Here is a 24,350-nt window from a genome sequence, read left to right as displayed (position 1 = left end):
TTCTATGAAGACCTACAAGACCTTCTAGAACTAACACCATAAAAAGGTGTCCTTTTCATCACTGGGGACTAGAATGCAAAAGTAGGAAGTCTAGAGATACCTGGAGTAACAGGCAAGTTTGGCCTTGGAGTACAAAATGAAGCAGGGCAAAAGCTAACACAGAGTTTTGCCAAGAGAATGCACTGGTCATAGCAAATACCCTCTTGCAACAATACAAAAGATGACTCTACACATAGACATTACCAGATGGTCAATACCAAAATCAGATTGATTATATTATTTGCAGCCAAAGATAGGGAAGCTCTTTACAGTCAGCAAAAACAAGACCAGGAGCTGACTATGGCTCAGATCATGAACTCATTATTGTAAAATTCAGACCTAAATTGAAGAAAGTAGGGAAAAACCACTAGACCTTTCAGGTATGACCTAAATCAAATCGCTTATGATTATACAGTGGAAGTGACAAATAGATTCAAGGGATTAGATTTGACACAGTGCCTGAAGAACTATGGATGTAACATTGTACAGGAAGCAGTGATCAAGACCATCCCCAAGAAAAAGGCAAAATGGATGTCTGAGGAGGCCTTACAAATAGCTGAGAAAAGAAGAGAAACTAAAGGCAAAGGAGAAAAGGAAAGATATACTCATTTGAATGCAGAGAATAGAAAGGAGAGGTAAGAAAGCTTTCCTAAATGATCAATGCAAAGAAATAGGGGAAAACAATAGAATGGGAAAGACTAGAGATCTTTTCAAGAAAATTAGAAATACTAAGGGAACATTTCATGCAAAAAGATGGGCCCAGTTAAGGACAGAAATGATATGGACCTAACAGAAGCAGAAGATATTAAGATGATGTGGAAAGAGTACACAAGAAATATACAAAAAAGAATACACAAGAACTATACAAAGAATATCTTCATGACCCAGATAACCACAATGGTGTGATTATTCACCTAGAGCCAGATATCCTGGAGTGTGAAGTCAAGTAGACCTTAGGAAGCATCACTGCGAACAAAGCTAGTGGAGGTGATGGAATTCCAGTTGAGCTATTTCAAATCCTACAAAATGATGCTGTAAAAGTACTGCGCTCAGTATGCCAGCAAATTTGGAAAACTCAGCAGTGGCCAGTACTAGTAAAGGTCAGTTTTCATTCCATTCCCAAAGAAAGGCAATGTTCAACATAAATGTTCAAAATGTTCAAGCTACCACCCAATTGCACTCATCTCACATGCTAGCAAAGTACTGCTCAAAATTCTCCAAGCTAAGCTTCAACACTGTGTGATCCCAGAACTTCCAAATGTTTAAGCTGTATTTAGAAAAGGCAGAGGAACCAGATATCAAATTGCCAGGATCCACTGGATCATAGAAACAGCAAGAGAATTCCAGAAAAGGATCTACTTCTGCTTCATTGACTACGCTAAAGCCTTTGACTGTGTTGATCACAACAAACTATGGAAAATGTTTCAAGAGATGGGAATACCAGACCACCTTATCTGCCTCCTGAGAAAACCGTATGCAGATCAAGAAGTAGCAGTTAGAACCGGACATGAAACAACGGACTGGTTCCAAATTTAGAAAGGAGTTCGTCAAGGCTGTGTATTGTCACCCTGCTTATTTGACTTATATGCAGAGTACATCATGAGAAATGCCGGACTGGATGAAGCACAGGTTGGAATCAAGATTTCTGGGAGAAATATCAACAACCTCAGTTAAGCAGATGACACCACCCTTATGGCAGAAAGTGAAGAGGAACTGATGAAAGTGAAAGAGGAGAATGACTGAAAATGCTGCCTTAAAACCAACATTCTAAAAACTAAGATCATGTCATCTGGATCCATCATGTCATGGCAAATAGAGAAACAATGGAAACAGTGGCAGACTTTCTTTTCTTGGTATCCAAAATCATTGTGGATATCAACTGCAGCCATGAAAATAAAAGACGCTTGGTCCTTGGGAAAAAAGCTGTGACAAACCTAGACAGCATATGAAAAAGCAGAGACATTACTTTTCTGACAAAGGTCCGTCCAGTCAAAGCTATGTTTTTTCCAGTGGTCATGTATGGATGTTGGACCATAGAGAAAGCTGAACGCTGAAGAATTGATGCTTTTGAACTCTGGTGTTGGAGAAGACTCTTGAGAGTCCCTTGAACAGCAAGGAGATGAAACCAGTCAATCCTAAAGGAAATCAGTCCTGAATATTCATTGGAAAGACTGCTACTGAAGCTGAAGCTCCAATACTTTGTCCACGTGATGCAAAGAACTGACTCATTTGAAAAGACCCTGCCACTGGGAAAGATTGAAGGCAGGAGGAGAAGGGGACGCCAGAGGATGAGATGGCTGGATGGCATCACCAACTCAATGAACATGAGTTTGAGCAAGCTCTGGGAGTTGCTGATGGACAGGGAAGCCTGGCGTGTTTCAGTCCATGGGGTCGCAGAGTCAGACAGGACTGAGCAACTGAACTGAACTGAAATTGCTAACATAACTTTTCGTATTCATTTTTTTCTTATTCAGATCACATCAATATCTAGCAAAGCCTTTTTGATTTTATGATGGAAATTGTTGCATTTTACATATTTTAATACCAGGTTTGGGTCTCTTATAAGTGGAACTATATCAAGAATCAAATCAGGGACTTCCCTGTTGGTCTAGTGACTAAGACTCCATGCTCCCAATGCAGCGGGCCTGAATTTGATCTCTGGTCAAGGAACTAGACCCCACATGCTAAAACTAAGACCCAGTGCAGCCAAAAAAAAAAAAAAAAAGAATCAAATCAGACTGTAGAATTTCTTGACAGAATTTCTTGATATTCTTGAATGGTTCATTGCCGTATTCAGCTTGTGTCTTATGGTTCCTTATTAAAGAGTTAATGTGCTCTGATTTTTCATTTGTTTCAGTTTGCTGCCATTTTTATATGATTATATTAAGTAATGATTCCAGTAAGTTAGCAGGCTAACATAGGAGAGACTATTTTAGCATTCTTTGAACTAAATCTGTAGCAAAAATAAATAAATATCTTGGTATTAAATTGAAAATTATCTTTACTGAAGTTTCAAGTTAATTTCTTTGTTGTTTCCCACTTTAGCAATGGATTTCTCAAGTGTCATCTGTCCCCGTTAATCAGTAATCTCTTGTCAGTTCCTTCCCAATGTCTATATCTAATTTGTGTTATTTATGTCAGACTTATTTAATAGCATTACATATTGTAAAAGAATTTTTTTGCTATGTTAAGCAAAATGTTGGCTACTTTTCCAGACTCTAGCATCCTTAAATGTAAGCATTTGCATATCCCTTTGAGAATAAAATAAAATTTCATCCTTAATATTCTTTTATATAGAATATGGGTAGTCCGATAAATAAGAAATTTATATTAAAAGGTTTCCCTTGTTAAAATGTTATACTTTTTTTCCAGGTATTAGTCTTAAAATTTTGTGTATTCTTTTGTTTCTTCAAAATAGATGATCCATAATTATATGGAACACTTAGAAAGAACAAAACTTCATCAGATCTCAGGGAGTGATCAACTAGAATCCACAGCTCATAGTAGAATTAGGTAAGCTTTTTTATATACACTTTTGCCTTGGGAAAAAGGAAAATAAAATAATCTGTTTCTGTTTCTGTTCTTTAATCCTCAAACAATAGTTAGCTCTCTCCCTGCTGTAATTGGAATGCTATAGGAGGGGGTAGCATAGAAAAACAAAACAACTTTCACTAATGAAAAGGTAAATTGATAGCCATTGTTTTCTGATACTTAACAAAGACTGTATAGGTTTAAAATTTTTGTCAGAATGCTGTAAATTTTTCATTTCTCCTGTATAATTGGTTTAAAAGTCATTTTTGCTACAGAGAGGCATGTTTGAAAGGGTTAGCTAGACTTCTGTTTGATGTAGGAGTGTGAATAAATTATGTAGATCTCCAAGCATTGTAGCCAATGAGCTAAGCCAGGCCTCTTAGTGGGGAGGAAAATAGTTAATAGGCTGGCCTCTGCTCTGGATTGCTGCATAAATGCTAGGAGCAGCAGCTCTATGGTTATGAGGCGGTGAGAGCAGGATGACGTCAGCGCTTCGGAGCTGCAGCAGGATGGAGTGGAAAGCTGCTGCTGATGGCATTGTTTTTGTGGCAGCAGCTGAATGACAGATCCTCACTACAAAGATACCCCTCTGGCCCCCGTGTAGGCCTCCTGGTTCGGGTGTTTCACCATGCCAGCACAGCGCCATGAGTCCTGGATGCATGCTGCTGTTTGTGTTTGGCTTTGTTGGCGGGGCGGTGGTCATTAATTCTGCTATCTTAGTATCTCTCTCCGTTTTGCTGCTTGTGCACTTCTCTATTTCTACCGGAGTGCCAGCTTTGACGCAGAACCTACCAAGGATACTCAGGTACTTCAGTGTCTCTTAGAAGTCCTTTTTTAGTTGGTTTTTCTTTTATTTTTAGCTTTATGGGTCTTCTTTGTAATCATTCATGTTGCAGATTGAAACAATGGAAAATGGCCTGAAGCTAAGACTTCTATTCTTATATATAGTAATTTATAGGCTATCGCTTAGGGATATGCTTTGTGTTTGGAAACCACCCACTTAAGGATTTTCAGATTGTACTTATACACAAATACAAGGTCAGAGTGGTCTTGTTTTAAGCAGAGGGTTCAACCAGTAAAGGGAAAATAGGAGTAGAGCATTGGGTCCAAATTTACACAACCTCTTCACGAGAGCATCTGAGCATTTAGAAGCAAATATCGTTATGGTGGGACTTGTAGTTGATTAGACAGAGGCCATAGGTGTTTATTTTGTTCCAGTGATCCTTTGACTGTTGGAGGTTCAGGCATCCTTTTTACAGTTTTTGATAGCAGTTCATGGGAACTGACAATTTAAATATTTTCCTCCTACAGCAAAATATATTTGAAGTAAAAGGATTTAAACCTTTTAGGGCAAGGAATTCATTTTTTCTCCCAATTATTTGTGCATCAAAGTTGGAAAGCTTTACAAAGCCTATTCACTATTGTTTTGTCAGATGTTGCCTTTTCTTTGTAGACTTGGGTAACAGATATCCATGCCTGCTTGTGGGGATATCATTCATCTCTGTAGCGTTTCTTCTGGTCACTGTACTTGAGTGCTCTAAGAACCATTTTCTATATTTTAGAGGTTTAATGTTGTGGTTTCTTTTGTTTTCTAACTCACCAAGATAAAAATTTGATTTGTTGAGATTTCTGCTTCGTGTGTGGTTTTTAAATGAAGGTTCATAATGTATAGCTTTTATTATGTAAATGTTTACTTAAAACTCAATTCCTAATTGTGGACTTAAAGAGAAATTAAAGTAGTAAATTCCCTCATCCTCATGTTCAACATTAAAGTCCAGAAATTAAATTTCATCTGTGGTCTTAAAACTTGGTCATTTATTTATTTTTTTCCTGATTTTATAAAAACTGGGAGCAATCTTTTTGCTTTGTGTACATTTTAGTACATAAAGGATTTGTGTGTATGTATATATAGGCTTAGGAAATTGAAACTCAAGAACATTAAAGTAAGATTCATTTTAAAGGGCTGTCTAGGTTTCAGTTCCATTTATGAAGCCAGTACTATGCTGTGGATAAGAGGTTCCGAGTTGGACTACCAGGCTGCAAATGCTCTGCCACACATGAGCTATGGGACTTTTGGCAAATTACTTAATCTCTGTACCCGAGTTTCCTCCTTTGAACTTCTTACCCCATTGAGTCATTTTAAAAATTCGTGAGATGATTATTTGTATTTAATCAGTTAAAGATATATTGTTAATTAAACAAGTAAATAATTTTCATAATCATTTATATTTACTCCATTTTTAGTAAAACTATATCAGCTCTAGCTATTTTATTAATAAAATAACATGATTAAATTCAAAGAGTTTCTTGACATAAAAGTTGCTGTTGATCTGACTGAAGGAAGATACCAAAGTCTTGAATATTAAGATTGGCTTCCCAGTGGTGCTAGTGGTAAAGCGCCCACCTGCCGGTGCAGGAGACCTAAAGAGATGGGTTCCATCCCTGGGTCGGAAGTACCCCTGGAGGAGGGTGTGGCAGTCCAGATCTCCAGTGTTTTGGCTGGGGAATCCCATGGACGGAGGACACTGATAGGCTACAGTCCGTAGGGTTGCAAAGACTCAAACATGACTGAAGCGCAGTTGGCAAGAAGCAGTAGTTCTAGGAAATGTGCATGGGTCTTGGAGTCAAAACAGGCCTGACTTCGAATCCCATTTCTTCCAATTACTAGTGCCCAAAGTCTCTAAGCATCACTTTTCCTAATCCGAAAACAGGGAAAATAATTCTTATTTCCTTGTGAGGATTAAATGAGAATATGTAAATAAATCATCCATTTCAGTGCTTGCCACATTGGTGGGTGTTTAACAAATGTAATCTTTTTACTGCACTTTATACATATGTATAGTAGATTTTATTAATGATTATTTGTTTTAAGTGGAAGTAAAAATATTTAAAGACATATTTGCAAAGTTATTTATGCACATAGGTAACATTTAAATAACCAATTTAAAAATGGATGTATGGCAGTTAAAAAAATAGATGTAATAAGGACTCTGATGGCTGATTCTGATAGCTTCGTTTCTTGACAGTAGTATCATTATTGAAACACCTGGTGTTTAAATCTGCCACTTGATATTTTCCCACATGTATTTTCATTCTTTGATTTCTTCTGTGAGTTTTACTGAAACATTTAATATATAGTTAAATATATAGTTAATTTATATTTATATATAAATATATAATATATATTTAATATGTAGAGTATCAAATATACACACCAATATACATAGAGGACCTAATGTTGTCTTTTCAGGGTTGCCTTTTGAAAATAGGACTCTAACTAACACGCATTATTATATGTCCTCCCTCCCTCCAAGTCAGTGAAAAAAAGAGGGAAGAATGGTGTGTACTAATACTATTTTTCCAGAGTTGAAACAGTATGACCTAGAGCATCATTGACCCTCTTGACAGCTATCAGTCTGAAGAAAAGTTCCCCCTCTGTAGAGCAGTTTCTCGAGGAAAATAAAAGCAATGTAAAGGTTTGAATTCTACTCGTATTTTGAACTGTAGATTTTGTAGTTAACAGAAATGGGAAAGTAAAGCTTGGACTCCTAGCTGACTCCTTCCCCCAGTAGTTTTACACTTTTCCAATATTTGAAATGTGTGAAAATGATTGTGTTCTCATTCATAAAGAAATATAACTCTCACGACTGGCCTGTGTTTTTATTTCTGTTGGCAGTGTGATAAATTCGAATGAAGTTTGTATTACTTTTCTATGCATTTGGGGTCAGAGAGCGTTCCATTAAATTCCATCTGATTAAATTCTTGGTCACTTTTTTGCTTAAGTCATCAAGATGTGTTAAAAAGAATAAGTAATCCAGTATGTCTAAGATCCTTAGATTTTCAGTTCCCAAAATATGTTGCCTGTCCCAAATTTCCGGTCATCGTCACCATCGTTTGATGAAATAAAGGGCGTTTTAAAATCAAGCAGAAAAGATAGGGGAAAGGGGTGAGTCATTCTCAAGAAAGAACAGGTTCTACAATAAGTGGAAACATGTATGTGTATAATGTGTTCTGTATTATCCAGTAAGGATATAATAAATAATGCCTCTTTTTGCTGTGGACTTATGAAAGCTTTTTTGCTGAACCAGCAGTTGGGAAAATCTTGTATAAACAGAATAGCTGACTGCTTTGTTATTTGGTGGTTCTGGCAGGTCATAAAGACAAGCTTAGATTTGGTTTTAAAATCTAACCTTTTATTGTGCTGCCTGTGTGTGTTTGAATTTTTCTCCCAAATCAAATAGGAAAAGTATCCCAAGTGTGAAGAAGTGATGAGTAGTTAACTCTGGTAGAGAAAAGTCCTGTTCTGTTTCTCTGTGCATACAACATTGATAGAATACAGTCTCTCAACCCTTTTGCTTCACCTAATCTTTAAGGTGTTTGACAGTTGTATAATTCTTCCTGATTGTTATTAGAAATGAAAGCAATGTATCCTTTGTGTTCAATGAGGGCACATTTCAAAAGTGGCTTAAAGTTTCTTGGTATAAAAATAAGCTTACAGAATATAGATTTATTTAGCAAAACTGAATATTTTCCAACTTTTACATATAACCTCAGTGTTCCTGTTCTTACAGTTTTACCAGAGGCTCCAAACCTTTAGTGTCTGGTTTCTAGCGAATTTCCATTTGAGTTAATGACCTTCAGAACCAGGCTTGCTTCTACTCTTTAAAAACCCTTTGTATTAACAAAGGATGTGTTTCTCGTGCAAGTTCTGTTATTAAAATTGAAACGCTTATTCACTGAAATTTCCCACAAAACACCGGAAACTCTACAGTTTTTGAAAGAATCTTTGGGCATCCTTGTTTGGAAAAACTGACAGTTGAATTGTCATACATACTGTGATGAAAAGGAACTCATACAGAAAAATATGAGTTCCTGTAGAAAAATATAGTTTTCCTACTTTAGGGGATAAAACTCTGGGGGAAAAAAAAGCCCAACCTAAAAGTTGAGATTTATGCTTTACTCAGGGACGTTTTTAAGGATCATAGTCCGTCAGGGCAGCCTCTCAGATAGCTCTGAGGAACTATTCCAAACAAGCAAGGGAGGAACTCGGATACTCAGGAGTTTTTGCTAATTACAAAAGACAAACAAAAGACAAACATCTCAAGTTAATGATTTTAGTGCTTTTCTATGGTTGGGAAGATGGAGGAGTCTGGGCTCACTGATATTATTTCTTTGATATGTATCTTAACTATCCAGGGCCAGTATCCCGTCTTTCTCCATCCTGAATTCCTCTCAGGGCTCTCCATCCAGACTGGCTACAGTGGCTAATGGCTGAATGGCAGACAACATTCTATTCTTTCTTGATTGGAATGGCAGGCAACATTTTTTTGTACATGTTCTTTTGACTATTTAATCAGTAGGCCTGATAAACCATGTATTCATTTTCCTCAAGGCAGAAAAAACACACCGTAAGAGACTTGGGTAAGTATTTAGGGATTAATATGAGAAATTGGAAAGCCTAGAGGAGCAGGAGTGGGGGTTGTTTGCAGTTGCCTAGGGCTGACCTAAACATGGTGAAACTGTAGCAGCTCCCCTTGCTGTGAAACTGCGCCACAGACTGCTTCCTGAGCAAGGAACTCATCAGTAACTTAAGATTTTCTAAACTATTTGTTTACTACCTTTCTTAATTGATTTCTTGGGGCTTAATGTAAGTTCTGAGACTTCGTCCTTTCTCTTAGGTAAGTCTGCTTGTTCATATAGGCACACGATATTATGTAAGAGTGATGACTCTAAAGCAGTGACAGCCCAGGCTTATTACTTACAGTCACGATGGATAAAACTTAAAAATGAATTAATGCTTAGTTCTTCTGCCCTCTCCAAATAGAAAAGAACGTCCTATATCATTAGGGATTTTCCCTTTACCTTCTGGAGACGGATTGCTTACACCTGACGCTCAGAAAGGTGGCGAGACCCCTGGATCAGAACAATGGAAATTTCAGGAATTAAGTCAACCACGTTCTCATACCAGTCTGAAGGTAAGCTTTATCCTATGAAAATCTTCAGTTTGTTTTATAAGCTTTCTTATCCAAATTGAAGTCCTAGACAACCAGAAGAGAAAAAATGAAATAGTATGTGTACATTTTTTTGGTAAAACAAATGCTTTTTTTAAGTTGGAAATAAGTTCTTCCCAGAGTTTGTTTTGTATTACTCATTTTTCAAGTTTTATAGGAAAACGGAGTCAAGCATTGTTACATCTTGATTGTCATACTAATGACCAACATTTCGATTTCATTTAGGCTGTTTCTATTTGATTTACATTATATGAATTTAGGATGGGGTGATCAGTGAACCTATGTTTTTAAGAATTGAAAATCATTGCCACCTAAAATCCTTGGTTCACTGCTGGGAAGCTTCACAATTTAATAGGGCTTTGCTTTAAAAAAAAAAAAGAACAAAAGGAAGTGGCAACCCACTCCAGTATTCTTGCCTGGAAAATTCCATGGATAAAGGAGCCTGGCAGGCTGCAGCCCACGGGGTCGGTAGCAAAGAGTTGGACACGGCTGAGTGACAGCAAAACAACTTCTTCAGCACCTTCATAAAGCAATATCCAAAAGTGAAGTGTGTTTAGCTAAAAAGGCCTGGTGTTATTATATTCTTAACCAAGAACTTGTTACAAAATAAGTTGAAAATATAAATAATAATATATTCTAAGAGTGGAGATATACTAATAAAAAATATTTGAAGTTATAGTCTATATCTTATAAAGTGGAATATTTATAAAGGGAACTGATTATAAAGGAACCTTGTTACATTAGTATATCTACTCTGTCATGAAACAAACAGACCACGTAAATGAATACAGTTGAGTTACTTACATCTCTCTCTCTCTTTTCTGGTCTCTTTCTCCAAATTACTTCTCATGGCTTTAAATACTCAGATAACTCTTTTTTTTTTTTTAATTTGTTTTTAATTTATTTGGCTGCACTGAGTCTTAGTTGTGACACACAGGATATTTAGTTGTGGCATGTGGGTCTAGTTCGCTAAGAATAAACCCAGGCCCCCTGCACTGGAAGCTCAGATTCTTAGCCACTGGAGCATCAGGGAAGTCCCCTTACATAGCTCTTATGATGCCTCTAAAATATGAAGTCATTTACTTATTTATTTTGTTTCTCTCCACTAAGAATGTAAGACCCATGTGGTTTATTTACTGCCGTGTCCCTAGCTCTTAGAAAAGGTGCCTAGCACGTAGTGGTCTCTCAGAACATGTTTGTCAAATGGATTATTTGTTTTAGATGTTAGAAAGATTCTTTTGACATAATGTAAATGGTCTGTTTCTCAGCTCTAGTAGGTAGAGGCATTTAGAATCATTTCATTGATCTTTGAAACGTGCTCAAAACAGTAAGAAGTAAATAAATATTTCATAGCTTTGCTCCCACTGCAAACTATTTTTAACAGTAGGCCTAACTTCACGTTTTTTCCATTCTCTGACTAGTTATAAAGTGATTAACAGATGGATTTGAACAGGGGAGTTGGGTCCTCCCTAGGGATACTAAGGTAGGTATTCCCAAGAGAGGTTTTTAAAATAAAATCCAGTCTGTTTCTACTGTAGACATGAAGCCAGTAAATGAGATAAAGGCTTAACAGGACTTCCCCTGGTGGTCCAGTGGTTAAGAATCCAGCAGCCAATGCAGGGGAAATGGATTAGACTCCTGGTTTGGGGAGATTCCACATGCTATGGGCCAGCTAAGTCTGTGTACCACAACTACTGGAGGTCATGCGCCGCAACTCCTGAAGCCTGTGCGCCCTGGAGTCCATGCTCTGCAACAAGAGAAGCCACCACCATGAGAAACCTGCACACTGCAATTAGGGAGTAGCCCCTGCTTGCTGCACTAGAGAAAGCCCGTGTGTAGCAGCAGACCCAATGCAGCGTCTGCCCCACCCCAAAAGGGATAAGTTTGTGAAATATGTCTCATAATCAGGACATATTTTACTATTTACTTAAGTCTATGTTATTAGTCAGATGTCTTTTTCTAACTTTGCAAAAGCCTGGGAGTCAGGTTTAGAGTTCACATGTAGATTGCATTGAACAAACACACTAGTCTTGGTTTCCATGTCTGACAGAAGTGGGACTAGACCATCTCTATTGTAATGTGTTTTTCAACTTTCATTTTTCTAAGAACTTTCAGGATGACCTAGCTCTATTAAGAGTATGTTCATAATATTAATTTTACTGGCACTTTTTTTGTGTGAAATAAGGTTAAGGTGAAAATGTTGTGTGAGAAAACCAGGGAAACTATGGCAGAAGAATGGCAGTAAAGGAGATTTGGCCATGATTATAGATTTATGGACCTTTTTTGTTGCTTTATTGCAGATTTCTCCCTGTGAGAGAGTTGTAGTCAACGAGGTTATATCTTCAGGTATACTATACCATTTAATGTAAGGAACTTGAGCATCTGTAGATTTTGGTAAACACAGGGAGTTCTGGAACAATCCCCTGCAGATAACAAGGGATAACTGTAATGGAATATCTGCTAAGACTGGTGCACCTAGAAAATATACATGTTGTTCTTAAAAAACTTAAAAAGAAGTATTTGTACATATTTATTCCTTGTTTGTTGTATTTTTGTTGGGAAAATCAACAAAGAAACAAATATGTGGAAGCATGAAGTTTCAAGTAGTGTTAACGTACTGTTTTTATAAAACAAAGTAAGGGGCTAGAGAATAGTAGTAAGAAGGGGTAACTGAGGAATTTCTCTTGAAAGTGGTGACTTGTGCCCTGAAAAGAAGATGTACAGGCATGGAAAGGTCCAGAGGAATATGTGTTTCAGGATGGTCAAATAGCATCTGTAAAGACCTCAAGGTGGGGACAGACTTTAGCATGGTTGAAGAATGTGGTTTTTTTTTTCTGTTCATCCTATTCCTCTGAGACTTTAATTCTACTTACTGCACCAGTGTGCCTTTTTTTACAATTATCCAAAATACCGGTCTTTCTAAACATGAAAAATTCCCATTCCCTTGCTACATTGTAGCAGCATTTGATACATTTGAATACTCTCTGCTTCTTGAAATGCTTTTTTTCACTTTGCTCCCAGGATACTTCTCCCCACCCCCTCCCCACGCCCCCCAACCCCCCAGTCTCTGGTATTCTTCACAGGTCCTTTTCCTTTGCTGATTTTGGACTTGTAAATGTTGGAGTTCTCTAGGGCTTAAAGCTCAGCCCTCTGCTCTACTTAATCTAGGTAACTCAAGTTTCATGTCTGTAAGTACCATCCACCCATCAGCTTTCAGAAATTTTAATCTCTGACCTTTCTCGAACTCCACACGTTTGCATCCAGTTGCTTTTCTTTATAGTTTTCCCACATACGCATTTGTGTCCTGCTTAGGTTAACGGCCAGTAGAAGTACTCTGTCAAGGCCAATCTAAATGCCACAGCTTACATTGAAGCTCCACCTGACACCTTTTTGATGGTCCTTAAATCTAGTTTAGAGATCAGTTTAAAGCTGAAAGCAGGAGAGATCTGAACAGAAATTTTTGACTGGGGGGCTTCTGGTGAAATTGGTAAAAGAAACTTCTTATGTTAAATGACATTTTCTGTTGAAAATGTATTATAAAGATGCTAAGGCTGGGGGCTTCCCTGGTGGCTCAGTGGTTCAGGCCTAATTGGAGATGTGGATGGAGGAGCAGATATACTAGGTATGATAGTTTATCTGAAGTAGTATAATACTGTTTTAAAAATTGATTTTTAAAATGACTTAACCGAACATTTCTTTAAAATGTTCCTGACTGGGACTTCCCTGGTGGCTCAGTGGTAAAGAATCTGCCTGCCAATGCAGGTGACACGGGTCTGATCCCTGATCTGGGGAGACCCCACATGCTGCAGAGCATCGAAGCCTGTGTGCTACAACTGCTGAGAGCCCAGGAACCATAACTGCCGAGCCCACGTGCCACAGCTGCTGATGCCCTTGCTCCCTAGAGTCCGTGCTCTACCACAAGAGATGCCACCACAGTGAGAATCCTGCGCACTGAAACTAGAGGGGAGCCCTTGCTTGCTGCAGCAGGAGCAAAGCCCGGATAGCTCAAGACTCAGCAAAGCCCCCAAATAATAAGTAAATAAATAAAAGTTAAAAAGCTAAGGCTGGAAATGATCAAAAATGTTAAGGTAAGGTTGTTCCTCCAACTGAATTATATTCATGAAAAAAGGAAATAGTATGTAGGTTACTCAAGAAGTAAGTAACTGTGGTTAGAGGAAAGTAAAAGGATATCTTGAGTTGCCAGGGTAAAGGGAAAAGTACTCTTAGAATGGGACATTCATGGTGATGGCTGATCAGGGCTCTCTCACTTAAACAGGCCTCTTGCTGTAGGGTTGATGGCCAGTCCTAGTGTCTGAGTGATTTCCTGGGTCCAGCAAAGGGATCAGATTTCCAGACTCATTTTCCACTCTACCTTCACTGACCAAACAGCTGCCAAGAACAGAGGCCACCTCTCCTAATACCTGGCAAAATAAAGGCAGTATTGCCTCACAATTTGATTGCTTCTCTGAGGTACCCATCAGTGTATTTGGGGAGAAGCTTCGAGAACAAGTTGAGGAGGGACTGTCCATCTGTGTATTAGACTGGAGAGGTTCCACAAAAGAAATCTGCATGTCATGAAGGAGGCAATGATTCAGGCAGATGAAGTAGCTGCAGAGATTACTAGGAAGCTGGAGAAACAGAAGAAACACTTGAATAAGGAAAAGAAAAGGCTGGCTGTGATTGCCCTGGCATCTTCAGAAAACAGTAGTGCCCCGGAGGAATGAGGAGACAAGTAAAAGACCCCAAAAGAAGAAAAAGTAAAAGCCTGAGGAGGCTCCCTGGGAGAATGGAATGGAAGATCCATCTTATTACCTCCAAACCCAAGAAAAAGAAATCTTTTTCCAAGGAGGAGCTAGTTAGTAGCAATATTGAAGAGACAGCTGGCTGTAGAAGTCTTTCCAAGTTTTCCCAAAGAGGAATCAGTTAATGACCCTGAAGAGTCAGGAAACAAGAGGGTCCCCCCAAAAAAAGAGGAAATTCTCTTCCAAGGCGGACCCACTCAGCAGTAGACTTTTAAGAGGCTTCTGCTAGCAATAACAGAAAGTGAAAGTCACTCAGTCCTGTCCGACTCTTTGCAACCCCATGGACTATACAGTCCATCGAATTCTCCAGGCCAGAATACTGGACTGGATAGCCTTTCCCTTCTCTAGGGGATCTTACCAACCCTGGGACTGAACCCAGGTCTCCCGGATTGCAGGCAGATACTTTACTGGCTGAGCCACAAGGGAAGCCCAAGAATACTGGAGTGGGTGGCCTATCCCTTTTCCAGCAGATCTTCCTGACCCAGGAATTGAACCAGGGTCTCCTGCCTTGCAGGTGGATTCTTTACCAACTGAGCTATCAGGGAAGCCCCTTTACAAACTGAGCTATCAGGGAAGCAAGAATGGTGGCTCCAAGAAAAAGGAAAAGCTCCAAAAACTATCCCAGAAAAGTTAGAATGGACATTTTCCTAGTGAGGCATAACTTGCAGAGATATTTCCCTACGCATCCTCCAGAGCCCTATAAAATTAAAAACAAGCCAACAACAACAAAAATGGGACAGACTGGGTTGTTTGTGTGCTTAGAAGGAGAGTCCAATGTAAAAAGAAATTGAAAACAAGGGAATGAAGCAAGATGAATAATACATCAGAATTGCAGAGGAAGGGCCAGGGGAAAGGGATCGCATATACCAACTGCCATTAAAATCTACTTTACTGATAGGATACCTCACTTTGTCCTAAACTCTTGCCATTACAAGCAATGCTGAGTTGAATAAACCTTGTACATAATTTTGTGCTGGTATTTATAGTTCCCATAAGTGGGATTGCTGAATCAAAGCCCATATTTCAGATTTTGCTAGATATCACCAAATTGCCTGCCAAAGGGATGGTAGCCATTTGTTTTCTCACCAGCTGTGTTGTGTAAGTTCTTCATTGCTTTACAAGTTTAGAGTTCAAATATCTCTCCCTTGTGCCCATATATAGAAAGAGAACAAAATGTTTTAAATATTGAAAATATGCTATACATAAAATTGTCACAGTTTTTAGACCTTGGTTGGTATCACTTTGGCACTGATTTCATAGATTCCGTCTGGTTTCACGTGTACGCATATGTATGTGTATATATGCAGCTGGTGCATGGATATGCACCTGCACACGCCTACAGACATGCGAATGTGCAAATATGTATATATATTCCAAGAAGGTTATTCATTTTTCATTTTAAGAGTCTCCTAGGTTGTTGGTTATTCATAGAATGTGACTTTTAAAACGGAGAAAAAACAATTTTAGCTAAAAGCAATTGAGTTGGTACCTACTTACGAAAGTTTTAGAGTTCTTTTAAAACTGCATGACTTGAACTACTTGAGTGGAGCTGCTGTGAGAAGGTCTTGTTAGCAGGGTTTGGTGTATAAAGCCAGCGGTCAATGCATGCTGCATTCTTCAGAGGATGTGCTTAGCATGCAAAACGAAAAATGCCTGAACAGAGCCAGCATTCTTGTTTAGAAGAATTTTCCATCCTCCTCCATTTATGTTTAGTCGTTCCTATTTCTTGAGTTTTCCCAAGCTTGAATCTTTGTAGTAGTTAAACCTTACTCTTGTGTCTTCTGTGATTAAAAATCCTGTCGTAAAATGCATGTATGATTTTACATTTCAAAACAGTTAATGCTCTTGGTTGTTTTTTGTTTTTTTAATATTTCGTTTTTAGACATTTTAGACTTAGAGAAAAGTTGCAAGAACAGTACAGAGGGAACGATACCCATCACCTGCCATCCACCAATATTAACTAACCACGATAAGATGATTAAAACTAAAAAATTAACATTGGTACAATACTATTAGCTGAACTACAGACTTTTATTCAGATTTTGCCAATTTTCCCACCAGTGTTCTTTTTTGGTTCCAGGATCCAGTCCAGGATCCCACATTGCATTGAGTTACGTTGCCTCAGTCCCTTCTAATATGTGAGCTTCTCAGTCTTTGCTTGTCTTTCATGACCTTCAAGCTGAAAGAATACTGGTTGGTTATTTTGTAGACTGTCTCTAAATTTGGGCTTCTCTGATGGTTTCTCATGGTTAGATTGAGGCTATATATTTTTAATAAGGTTGCTACAGAAGCAGCATGCTGTAATGGTGATGTTAACCTTCATTGCTTGGTTCATCTAGTGTATGTTGGATTTCTCCACTGTAAAGTTATTGTTTTTCTCTTTATAATTTGATTAATAAATATCTTGGTGGATGTATTTTGAGACTGTGCTGATATCCTGTTTCTCAAACTTTCATTTACTGATTTTAGTACCCATCAGTGAATCTTAGCTACAATAATCACTATTGTGGTGTTCTAATGCTTATTTTCTGTTTTCTTCATTCTGCATTTATTAGGGAGAGCTACTCATTCCCTCCCTCCTTTCTTTCCTTGTTTGAACTAATAGATATTATTTTATTCTGTAGGTTATCCAACACTGTTATAGTAAGTCCTATACATACGAACAAGTTCCATTTTCAAAGCACGTTCCTAAATCCAATTTGTAAGTCTGACAAAGTTAGCCTAGTTACCCAACTAACACAACCAGTCAAATGGTACTGTGCTGTAACAGGTTTATAATACTTTTCACACAAATAAAAACAAACAGAAAATAAAGAAAACTTTTTAATCTTACAGTACAGTACCCTTAAAAGTACAACAGGCAAGAAGAGTTGCTGACTAGAGGAGGGAGAGAAGATGGGAGATGGTGGAGCTGAAAGATCGTCAGCAGTAGGAGACTCCCAGTTTCACTCATACCTGACATTGATGGAATGCACGTTCTCATTTTTGCAAGTTCGAAACTTGCAGTTTTGTGTGTAGGGTACTTACTATATTTATTTTGTTGCTCAAATGGTTTCAGCTTAGGACATCAGGAGCTCTTTCAGGAGTCATCCTAATACCCTTTATGCCCATACTCTTCTGAGTCCTTCCTTCCTGACACCACCAGATGCTCCAGGCTCTTGTATTTTCCCTGTACCTGCTGTGCAATTGACTGCTTCTCAAAGAAACCCTAGTTCTGTTTATTGGAGAAAATATTTAGGAACCAAGATCTAGGCACTAAATGTGCTTATGGATTGTAACATAAGGATCCTCCTTTGATCCTTATGTTGGGTTTTTCCATTGGTTTATATTATACATTATTTCCTTTGGATTTTTATATTAGTATTTACAGTAGAGTAAAATAAAAATAGAGTTTTAAGAAAAAAGGATTATTTGTTATAATATTTTATGTTTTGCTTGAGATTATTAATCGTAAATAATACTCAAATTAAGACTTATTTATTAATGATTGAGGCTTATTTAATATGTTATTATTTCTTATTAAAACTTATTTAATAAGTCTCTTAATCTGGCAAAGAAACCAGGCAGCCAAGTCCAGAAAGCAGTGAGTCCCAAACAAGATGTCCCAAAGAGACCCACACCAAGCCACAGTTAAAATGTCAGAAGATCCCACATGCCTCATGGCCAAAATCCAGAGTATAAACAACAGAAGCGGGCTTCCTGGTGGCTCAATGGTAAAGGATCTGCCTTCCAATGCAAGAGACACAGTTCGATCCCTGGGCTGAGAAGATCCCACATGCTCTGGAGCAACTAGGCCCACAACCACTGGGCTTGTGCTCTAGAGCCCGGGAGCTGCAACCACTGAAGCCCGTGTGCCCTGAAACCCGTGCGCCCTGAAACCCGTGCCCCACAACAAGGGAGGCCTCTGCAGCGAGAGGTCTGCGCACAGCAACTAGAGGGTGGCCTCCACACGCCGCAACTGGAGACAGCCCATACTGCACTGAAGACCCAGCAGAGCCCCCCAGAAAGAATTGTGATAGAGGGTTATCTTTTTTGCTTTTAGGGTGCTGACAAGATTCTGACTCCTGTTCTAAGCGCAGCTTACTCAGATGTATTCAGTTTGTGAAAACTGAGCTGTACACTTGTGTTATGTGAACTTACTTGTACGTGTATTATGCTTCAGTTTTTTACCAAAAAAATCTCTCCTTTAGTGTCTTTCCCCTCCCTCAAGGCAACTTCTGTAACCAGTTTCTTGTGTCCTTCCTGAGTTATTTTGAGCATATAAAAGCTTACATCTTTTTTTTTCCCTACAAGTACTGTATGAATCACACTTCACTTTACTTTTTTTCTCCCTTTCACTTTATATGTCTTGTGAATTGCTCAATTTCTGCCTTTTTTTTTTTAATTGATCTGGGAGCATCCTCCTAGCTCTGAATTACAAAATTGGAGGTCTAAAAGAGAAGCAGTTCTCAAAGACATCATGCTGAATGATGGAAGTCTTAGATAAAAGAATACATGTTCTGTGGTACCAACTATATGAAGTTTTATATAATGGAAAATGAATGTGTGGTCGGGACAAAATTAGAACAGTAGTTGTCTCTGATGGGATGTGAGTGGGATCGACTAAGAAAGGGCCTGAGGGAAATATCTAGGATGATGGTAATGTACTATATCTTGATAGGGGGTTGGGTTAGACAGATGGGTGCGTTTGTCAACACTCAGCAAAATACAATTTGTGCATTTTATGTAAGTTTAACTCAACAATATGTAAAACAGATACTGAGCTCTAGTTGATGACATGTGCTGAAATGTTTAGGGCTGAAGTGTATTGATGATGACAGTGTCTTTGAAATGCATCTTGGCCTGGTGGAAAGATGGGTAGTTATGTGATAATAGTAAAGAATAGTAAAATGCTAATGGGTAGAAACGAGGTCATGAGTATGTGGGTGTTCACTGAAAAATTCTAAAAGTAAAATGTTGGGAGGAAAGAGAAAGCAAGCAAGCTGGGTATTGCCTGGACAAAACATGACGAACCATGTTAAAGTGTACAGTCAGGTGGCGTTCAGTGCATTCGCAGTGTTGTATAACCACCGCCTCTCTCATTTCAAAGCTGCATCACCATTGAGACTTTGACTAGAGGTTACATTTATTCCTAAGTATTTTATTCTTTTTATGCTATTGTAAATGGAATTATTTTCTTAATTATCTTCTTGGATTGTTCGTTGCAACTGATTTTTGTGTGTTGATTTTGTATCTTGGAACTTTGCTGAATTCATTGATTAGCTTTAATTTTGTGTGTGTAATCTTTAGGGTTTTCTCGATATAAGATCATGTTGTCAGTGAATAGAGATAATTTTACTTCTTTTCTAATTTGAAGGCCTATTTCTTCTTCTTGTCTATTTGCTCTGCCTACAACCTCTAATATAATATTTATTAGAAGTGGCAAAAGTGGACATTGTTCCTAATTCTAAGGGAAAAACTTAGTCTTTTACCACTGAGTATGTTTTTAGCCATGGGTTTTTCATATATGGCTTTAATTATAGTGAGTTTCTTTCTGTTTCTCGTTCATTAAGTGTTTTTATTGTGAAAAGATGTGGAATTTTGTCATTCTATTATTGCATCAGTTGAGATGATTTGGGGTTTTTATCCTTCATTCTATTAAGGTGACATATCACATGGATTAATTTTTGTCTGTTGACCCATTCTAAAATTCCAGGAATAAATCCCATTTGATCATAGTGTATAAACCTTTTAATGTACTGCTTTGGTTTGCTTGTGTTTTGTTCAGTACTTCTATGTCAGTAGTTGTAAAGGATATTTGTAATTTTCTTGTAGTGTCTTTGCCTGTCTTTGGTATCAGTGTAAAAGTTTTCAAAATATATGCTGGGATGCAAAAAAAAAAGGATTATATGTTGTAATTTTTTATGGTTTCCTTGGGACAGAGCATAAGGAATATTATTTAATATTAATATTAAATACTTGTTATTTAATAATTCTCAAATTAAGACTTATTTAATAATTGAGACTTATTTATAAATCTCAAAATACATCCACCAATAATTGAATAATATTAAATAACAATACAAATGTATTACTTGAGCTGCACCGGTCTTGGTTGCTGCGCTGGCTTTCTCGCCATGTGGCGAGCGTGGTAGCGCACAGGCTTCTCATTGCCGTGGCTTCTCCAGTTGCGGATCAGCGGCTGTAGAGCATGGAGGCTCCGTAGTTGCAACACAGGCTCTAGAGTGTGGGCTCAGTGGTTGTGGTACATGGACTTAGTTTCCCCATGGCATGTGGAATCGTCCCAGAGTAGGGATCAAACCCATGGCCCCTGCAGTGGCAGGCAGATTCTTAACTGCTGCACCACCAGGAAAGTCCTATAACTTCAGTTGTTATTTATTAACTTTCCCACCCAGGTATATCCTTATTTGATAACTTCAGGAATCATCCACAGCTGACAATGGGGGTTTAAAGGGAAAACTGAGTTAAGACTTACTCTTCTTAATATTTTGGTACTTTTCCATTCATTCATTCATTCATTTTTATTGAGGTATAACTGATAACATTATAAGATTCATACTTAAAAGGGCCTTCCCTTTTAAACTCTTGCTTAGAAAAGATGCAGTAGATTAGTTCTTTTTTAATGGGTGTTAATGTTAATAAATAAGATTTTCTCCCCCCCTCTTTTTGGCATATTTATTATGTTGTGTGTTGACCCAGATGCTTGTGTATATTGAGAATGGAAACTGGTAAAACTTGGTTGGTGAAAAATAACACTGTTAAAAATTATGGTATTTAAACCTTATATTTCTAATGTGACTTCTTTTGAAGTAATTGGCACATGCATATTTATTACTATTGATATTTAATGTTTAAACAAACTCTTAGGAAAAATAGCTTTAAGTATTTTCTGTTGAAGAAAAATTACTTTGCTTTTTACATTAAAAAACTTTGATACCTACTGGGTCACAAACAATACCAGATGCTAGAAATGTAAAGTTGATCTGAGATCCCATATTTTATAAAGCAGGCTTAATAATTCTTTTAAAAGGTTATATTAATAAGGTTTCACAATCAAATATATAAATATATTGAATCTAGAGTAAAAAATGTAAATTCCATTCCTTCCCCTCAGTTATTGGTGTATCCTCAGTTGGTATATTCTTCATGCTCCTTTCTTCACATCTGCACATGAAAAGTGAAAGTAAAAGTTGCTCAGTCGTGTCCGACTCTTTTTGACCCCATGGATTATACTGGAGTGGGTAGCCTTTCCCTTCTCCAGGGGATCTTCCCAACCCAGGGATCAAACCCAGGTCTCCCACATTGCAATCAGATTCTTTACCAACTGAGCCACAAGGGAAGCCCAAGAATATGGGCGTGAGGAGCCTATCCCTTCTCCAGGGGATCTTCCCAACCCAGGAATTGAACTGGGGTCTCCTGCATTGCAGGTGGATTCTATCAGGGAAGTCTATATTGCACATAGATAATACATACTCATATATGTCTTTGTAAGATAAATGAGTTTATGCTCTTTTAAGTATTTCCTGCAGCTTTTTGTTTTCCATTTTGAAATACATATTCACAATCTTTTCATTTTTATTTAGAGAGTTATTTACCTAGCTTTTGATGAAATGTTATTTGAGAAGAGTTAAAGATGAGAATCCAAAATCAAAGCTCGTGTAAACAGATATTAAAGGAGATGCAGTCTGGTTTGTACAGAGTGAATCATGTGGTGGTATATTAAATGGAATATCATCCAACCTTATTAAAAAATCTTGCCAGTTTTGATAACATGGTTGGACCTAGAGGGTATGTGCCAAGTGAAAAAAAATCAGTCAGTGAAAGACAAATACCATGTGATTTCTCTCATATGTGGAACCTAAAAACACAAAGCAAAATGAACAAACATAAAACAGAAGCGGACTCATAGGTACAGAGGACAAATTGAAGTTGCCGGAAGGGAGTGGGGTGTGAGGAGATGAGTGAAATAGGTGAGGGAGGTACAAAGCTACATTCATAGAATAAAGAAGTCAAAGAGATATAATGTACAGCATAGGGAATACAGTCAATAATATTGCAATAACTTTGTATGGCAACAGTTGTTACTTAGACTTGGTGATCATTTTCTAATGTCTAAAAATACCAAACCACTGCATTATACACATGAAACGAATATAATGTTGTAAGTCAATTATGTTTCATTTAGGAAAAAAGTGAATCTTTTCTTGTTCATCTGTACTTTTTTGGGTGGGAACTAAGAGAGTGCAGCACAGCTATATTTTAGACTTTCAAAAAGACTGATGGATTTCCAGACTAAGAATATTTAAAACTTGAAGTTGTTTTCTGTTTAAGAGAAACACTGTTGTCTCAAAGAGGGCAAATGTACAAGTAGAGAATATGAGTAATAAATGTTTTTTGAGAAAGGATTTGAATCTTGGTCACCCTTTAATTATTAGTGTTCTCTATCAGTTTCAGAAATGATAGGGGGTGAGGCAGGGGGAAGAAGAGTGTGTTTAGCATTTCCAAGTATGCTGCTGCTGCTACTGCTGCTGCTAAGTTGCTTCAGTCGTGTCCAACTCTGTGCGACCCCATAGATGGCAGCCCACCAGGCTCCGCCGTCCCTGGGATTCTCCAGGCAAGAACACTGGAGTGGGTTGCCATTTCCTTCTCCAATGCATGAAAGTGAAAAGTGAAAGTGAAGTCATTTAGTCATATCCAACTCTTCACGACCCCATGGACTGCAGCCTGCCTGGCTCCTCCATCCATGGGATTTTCCAGGCAAGAGTACTGGAGTGGGGTGCCATTGCCTTCTCCGCCAAGTATGCTAAATTGGAATATTTACTATGTTAATTACTCAAGATGATTAGGATAAATTTCAGGAAGATTTCTCTTTTGAGGGGATTCCCTGGTAGCTCAGCTGGTAAAGAATCCACCTGAAGTGCAGGAGACCCTGGTTCGATTCCTGGGTTGGGATGATCTGCTGGAGAAGAGATAGGCTACCCACTCCAGTATTCTTGGGCTTCCCTGGTGGCTCAGATGGTAAAGAATCCGCCTGCAGTGCAGGAGACCTGGGTTCTATCCCTGAGTTGGGAAGATCCCGTGGAGAAGGGAACTTATACCCACTCCACTATTATGGCCGGAAGAATTCCATGGACTGTGTAGTCCATGGGGTCACAAAGAGTCCAACACAACTGAGTGACTTTTGCTTCAGTTCATTTGGGTCTTCGTTGCTGTTTGGGCTTTTCTTTAGTTGCAGCAAGCAGGGGCTAGTTATGTTGTGTGGGCTTCTCGTTGCAATGGCTTCTTTTGTTGCAGAGCATGGACTCTAGAGCAGAGGTTCAATAGTTGTGGCTTGGGCTTAGTTGCTCTGTGGCATGTGGGATCTTTCCGATCAGTCTCTCCTGCATTGGCAGGCGGATTCTTTACCACTGAGCCACCAGGGAAGCCTTTATGAATATAAAAAACGGTTAAGTGATAAACTGCTTATTGACAAAGTATAGGGTAAGATAGGACCCAAGTGGTGGCTTTTGAGTCATGATATGGCTTAAAATAGAGACTTAAAGGAGGTGATTTTAAGTCAAAACAAAACCCCCAAACCCTCATTTGAACAAAGTAGAAAATAGAGATGGACCTTGTTACCCTGAGAGGTAGCACAAGCCAAAGATACTTAGACATATGCTGACACCTAGTAAATATATGAATTTTTTTCTGTTTTATAATATTTCCCTATTCCCAGGTCAGAAGTAGCCCTGAACCTCTGAAGGCTATAGAACAGGAGGTGAGAATGGGCTTTCAAAACATTTTGCAAAAAGTAGATGAAAGTGATTAACTTTTGGTTACTTCCTCAACTGCCACTCTCAAGATATCAAGTGCTCAGTTTGGAAGACTACTGATGTTATTCACTGAGTGAGTGAAAGTCTCTCAGTCATGTCTGATTCTTTGTGACCCCTTGGACTACACAGTCTATGGAATTCTTCAGGTCAGAGTA

At 38.2% G+C, this 24,350-nt stretch overlaps 1 protein-coding gene and 1 non-coding gene across 7 annotated transcripts in view; both read left to right on the top strand.

The window, feature by feature from the left end:
* The window catches only part of SPAG9 (sperm associated antigen 9), a 151,045-nt gene that overhangs the window by 64,876 nt on the left and 61,819 nt on the right, over window positions 1-24,350 (top strand). For 5 of the 6 annotated variants that reach the window (XM_055576219.1, XM_055576218.1, XM_055576215.1 and 2 more), the window contains 2 exons: window positions 3,458-3,552; window positions 9,395-9,545. In XM_055576219.1, the coding sequence (XP_055432194.1) occupies window positions 3,458-3,552; window positions 9,395-9,545 (246 nt within the window). Of the gene's footprint in view, window positions 1-3,457; window positions 3,553-3,679; window positions 4,376-9,394; window positions 9,546-24,350 lie in introns of those variants that run through there. The other variant, XM_055576220.1, reaches the window with a different exon arrangement.
* On the top strand, window positions 13,817-13,903 carry LOC129651956 (small nucleolar RNA SNORD86). Its single transcript, XR_008714445.1, has one exon. It is a non-coding gene; the product is annotated as a small nucleolar RNA SNORD86 (small nucleolar RNA).

The sequence above is a fragment of the Bubalus kerabau genome, chromosome 4 (assembly GCF_029407905.1).
Source record: "Bubalus kerabau isolate K-KA32 ecotype Philippines breed swamp buffalo chromosome 4, PCC_UOA_SB_1v2, whole genome shotgun sequence".
Lineage (NCBI taxonomy): Eukaryota > Metazoa > Chordata > Mammalia > Artiodactyla > Bovidae > Bubalus > Bubalus kerabau.
This window is presented reverse-complemented; position numbering and strand designations above follow the sequence as displayed.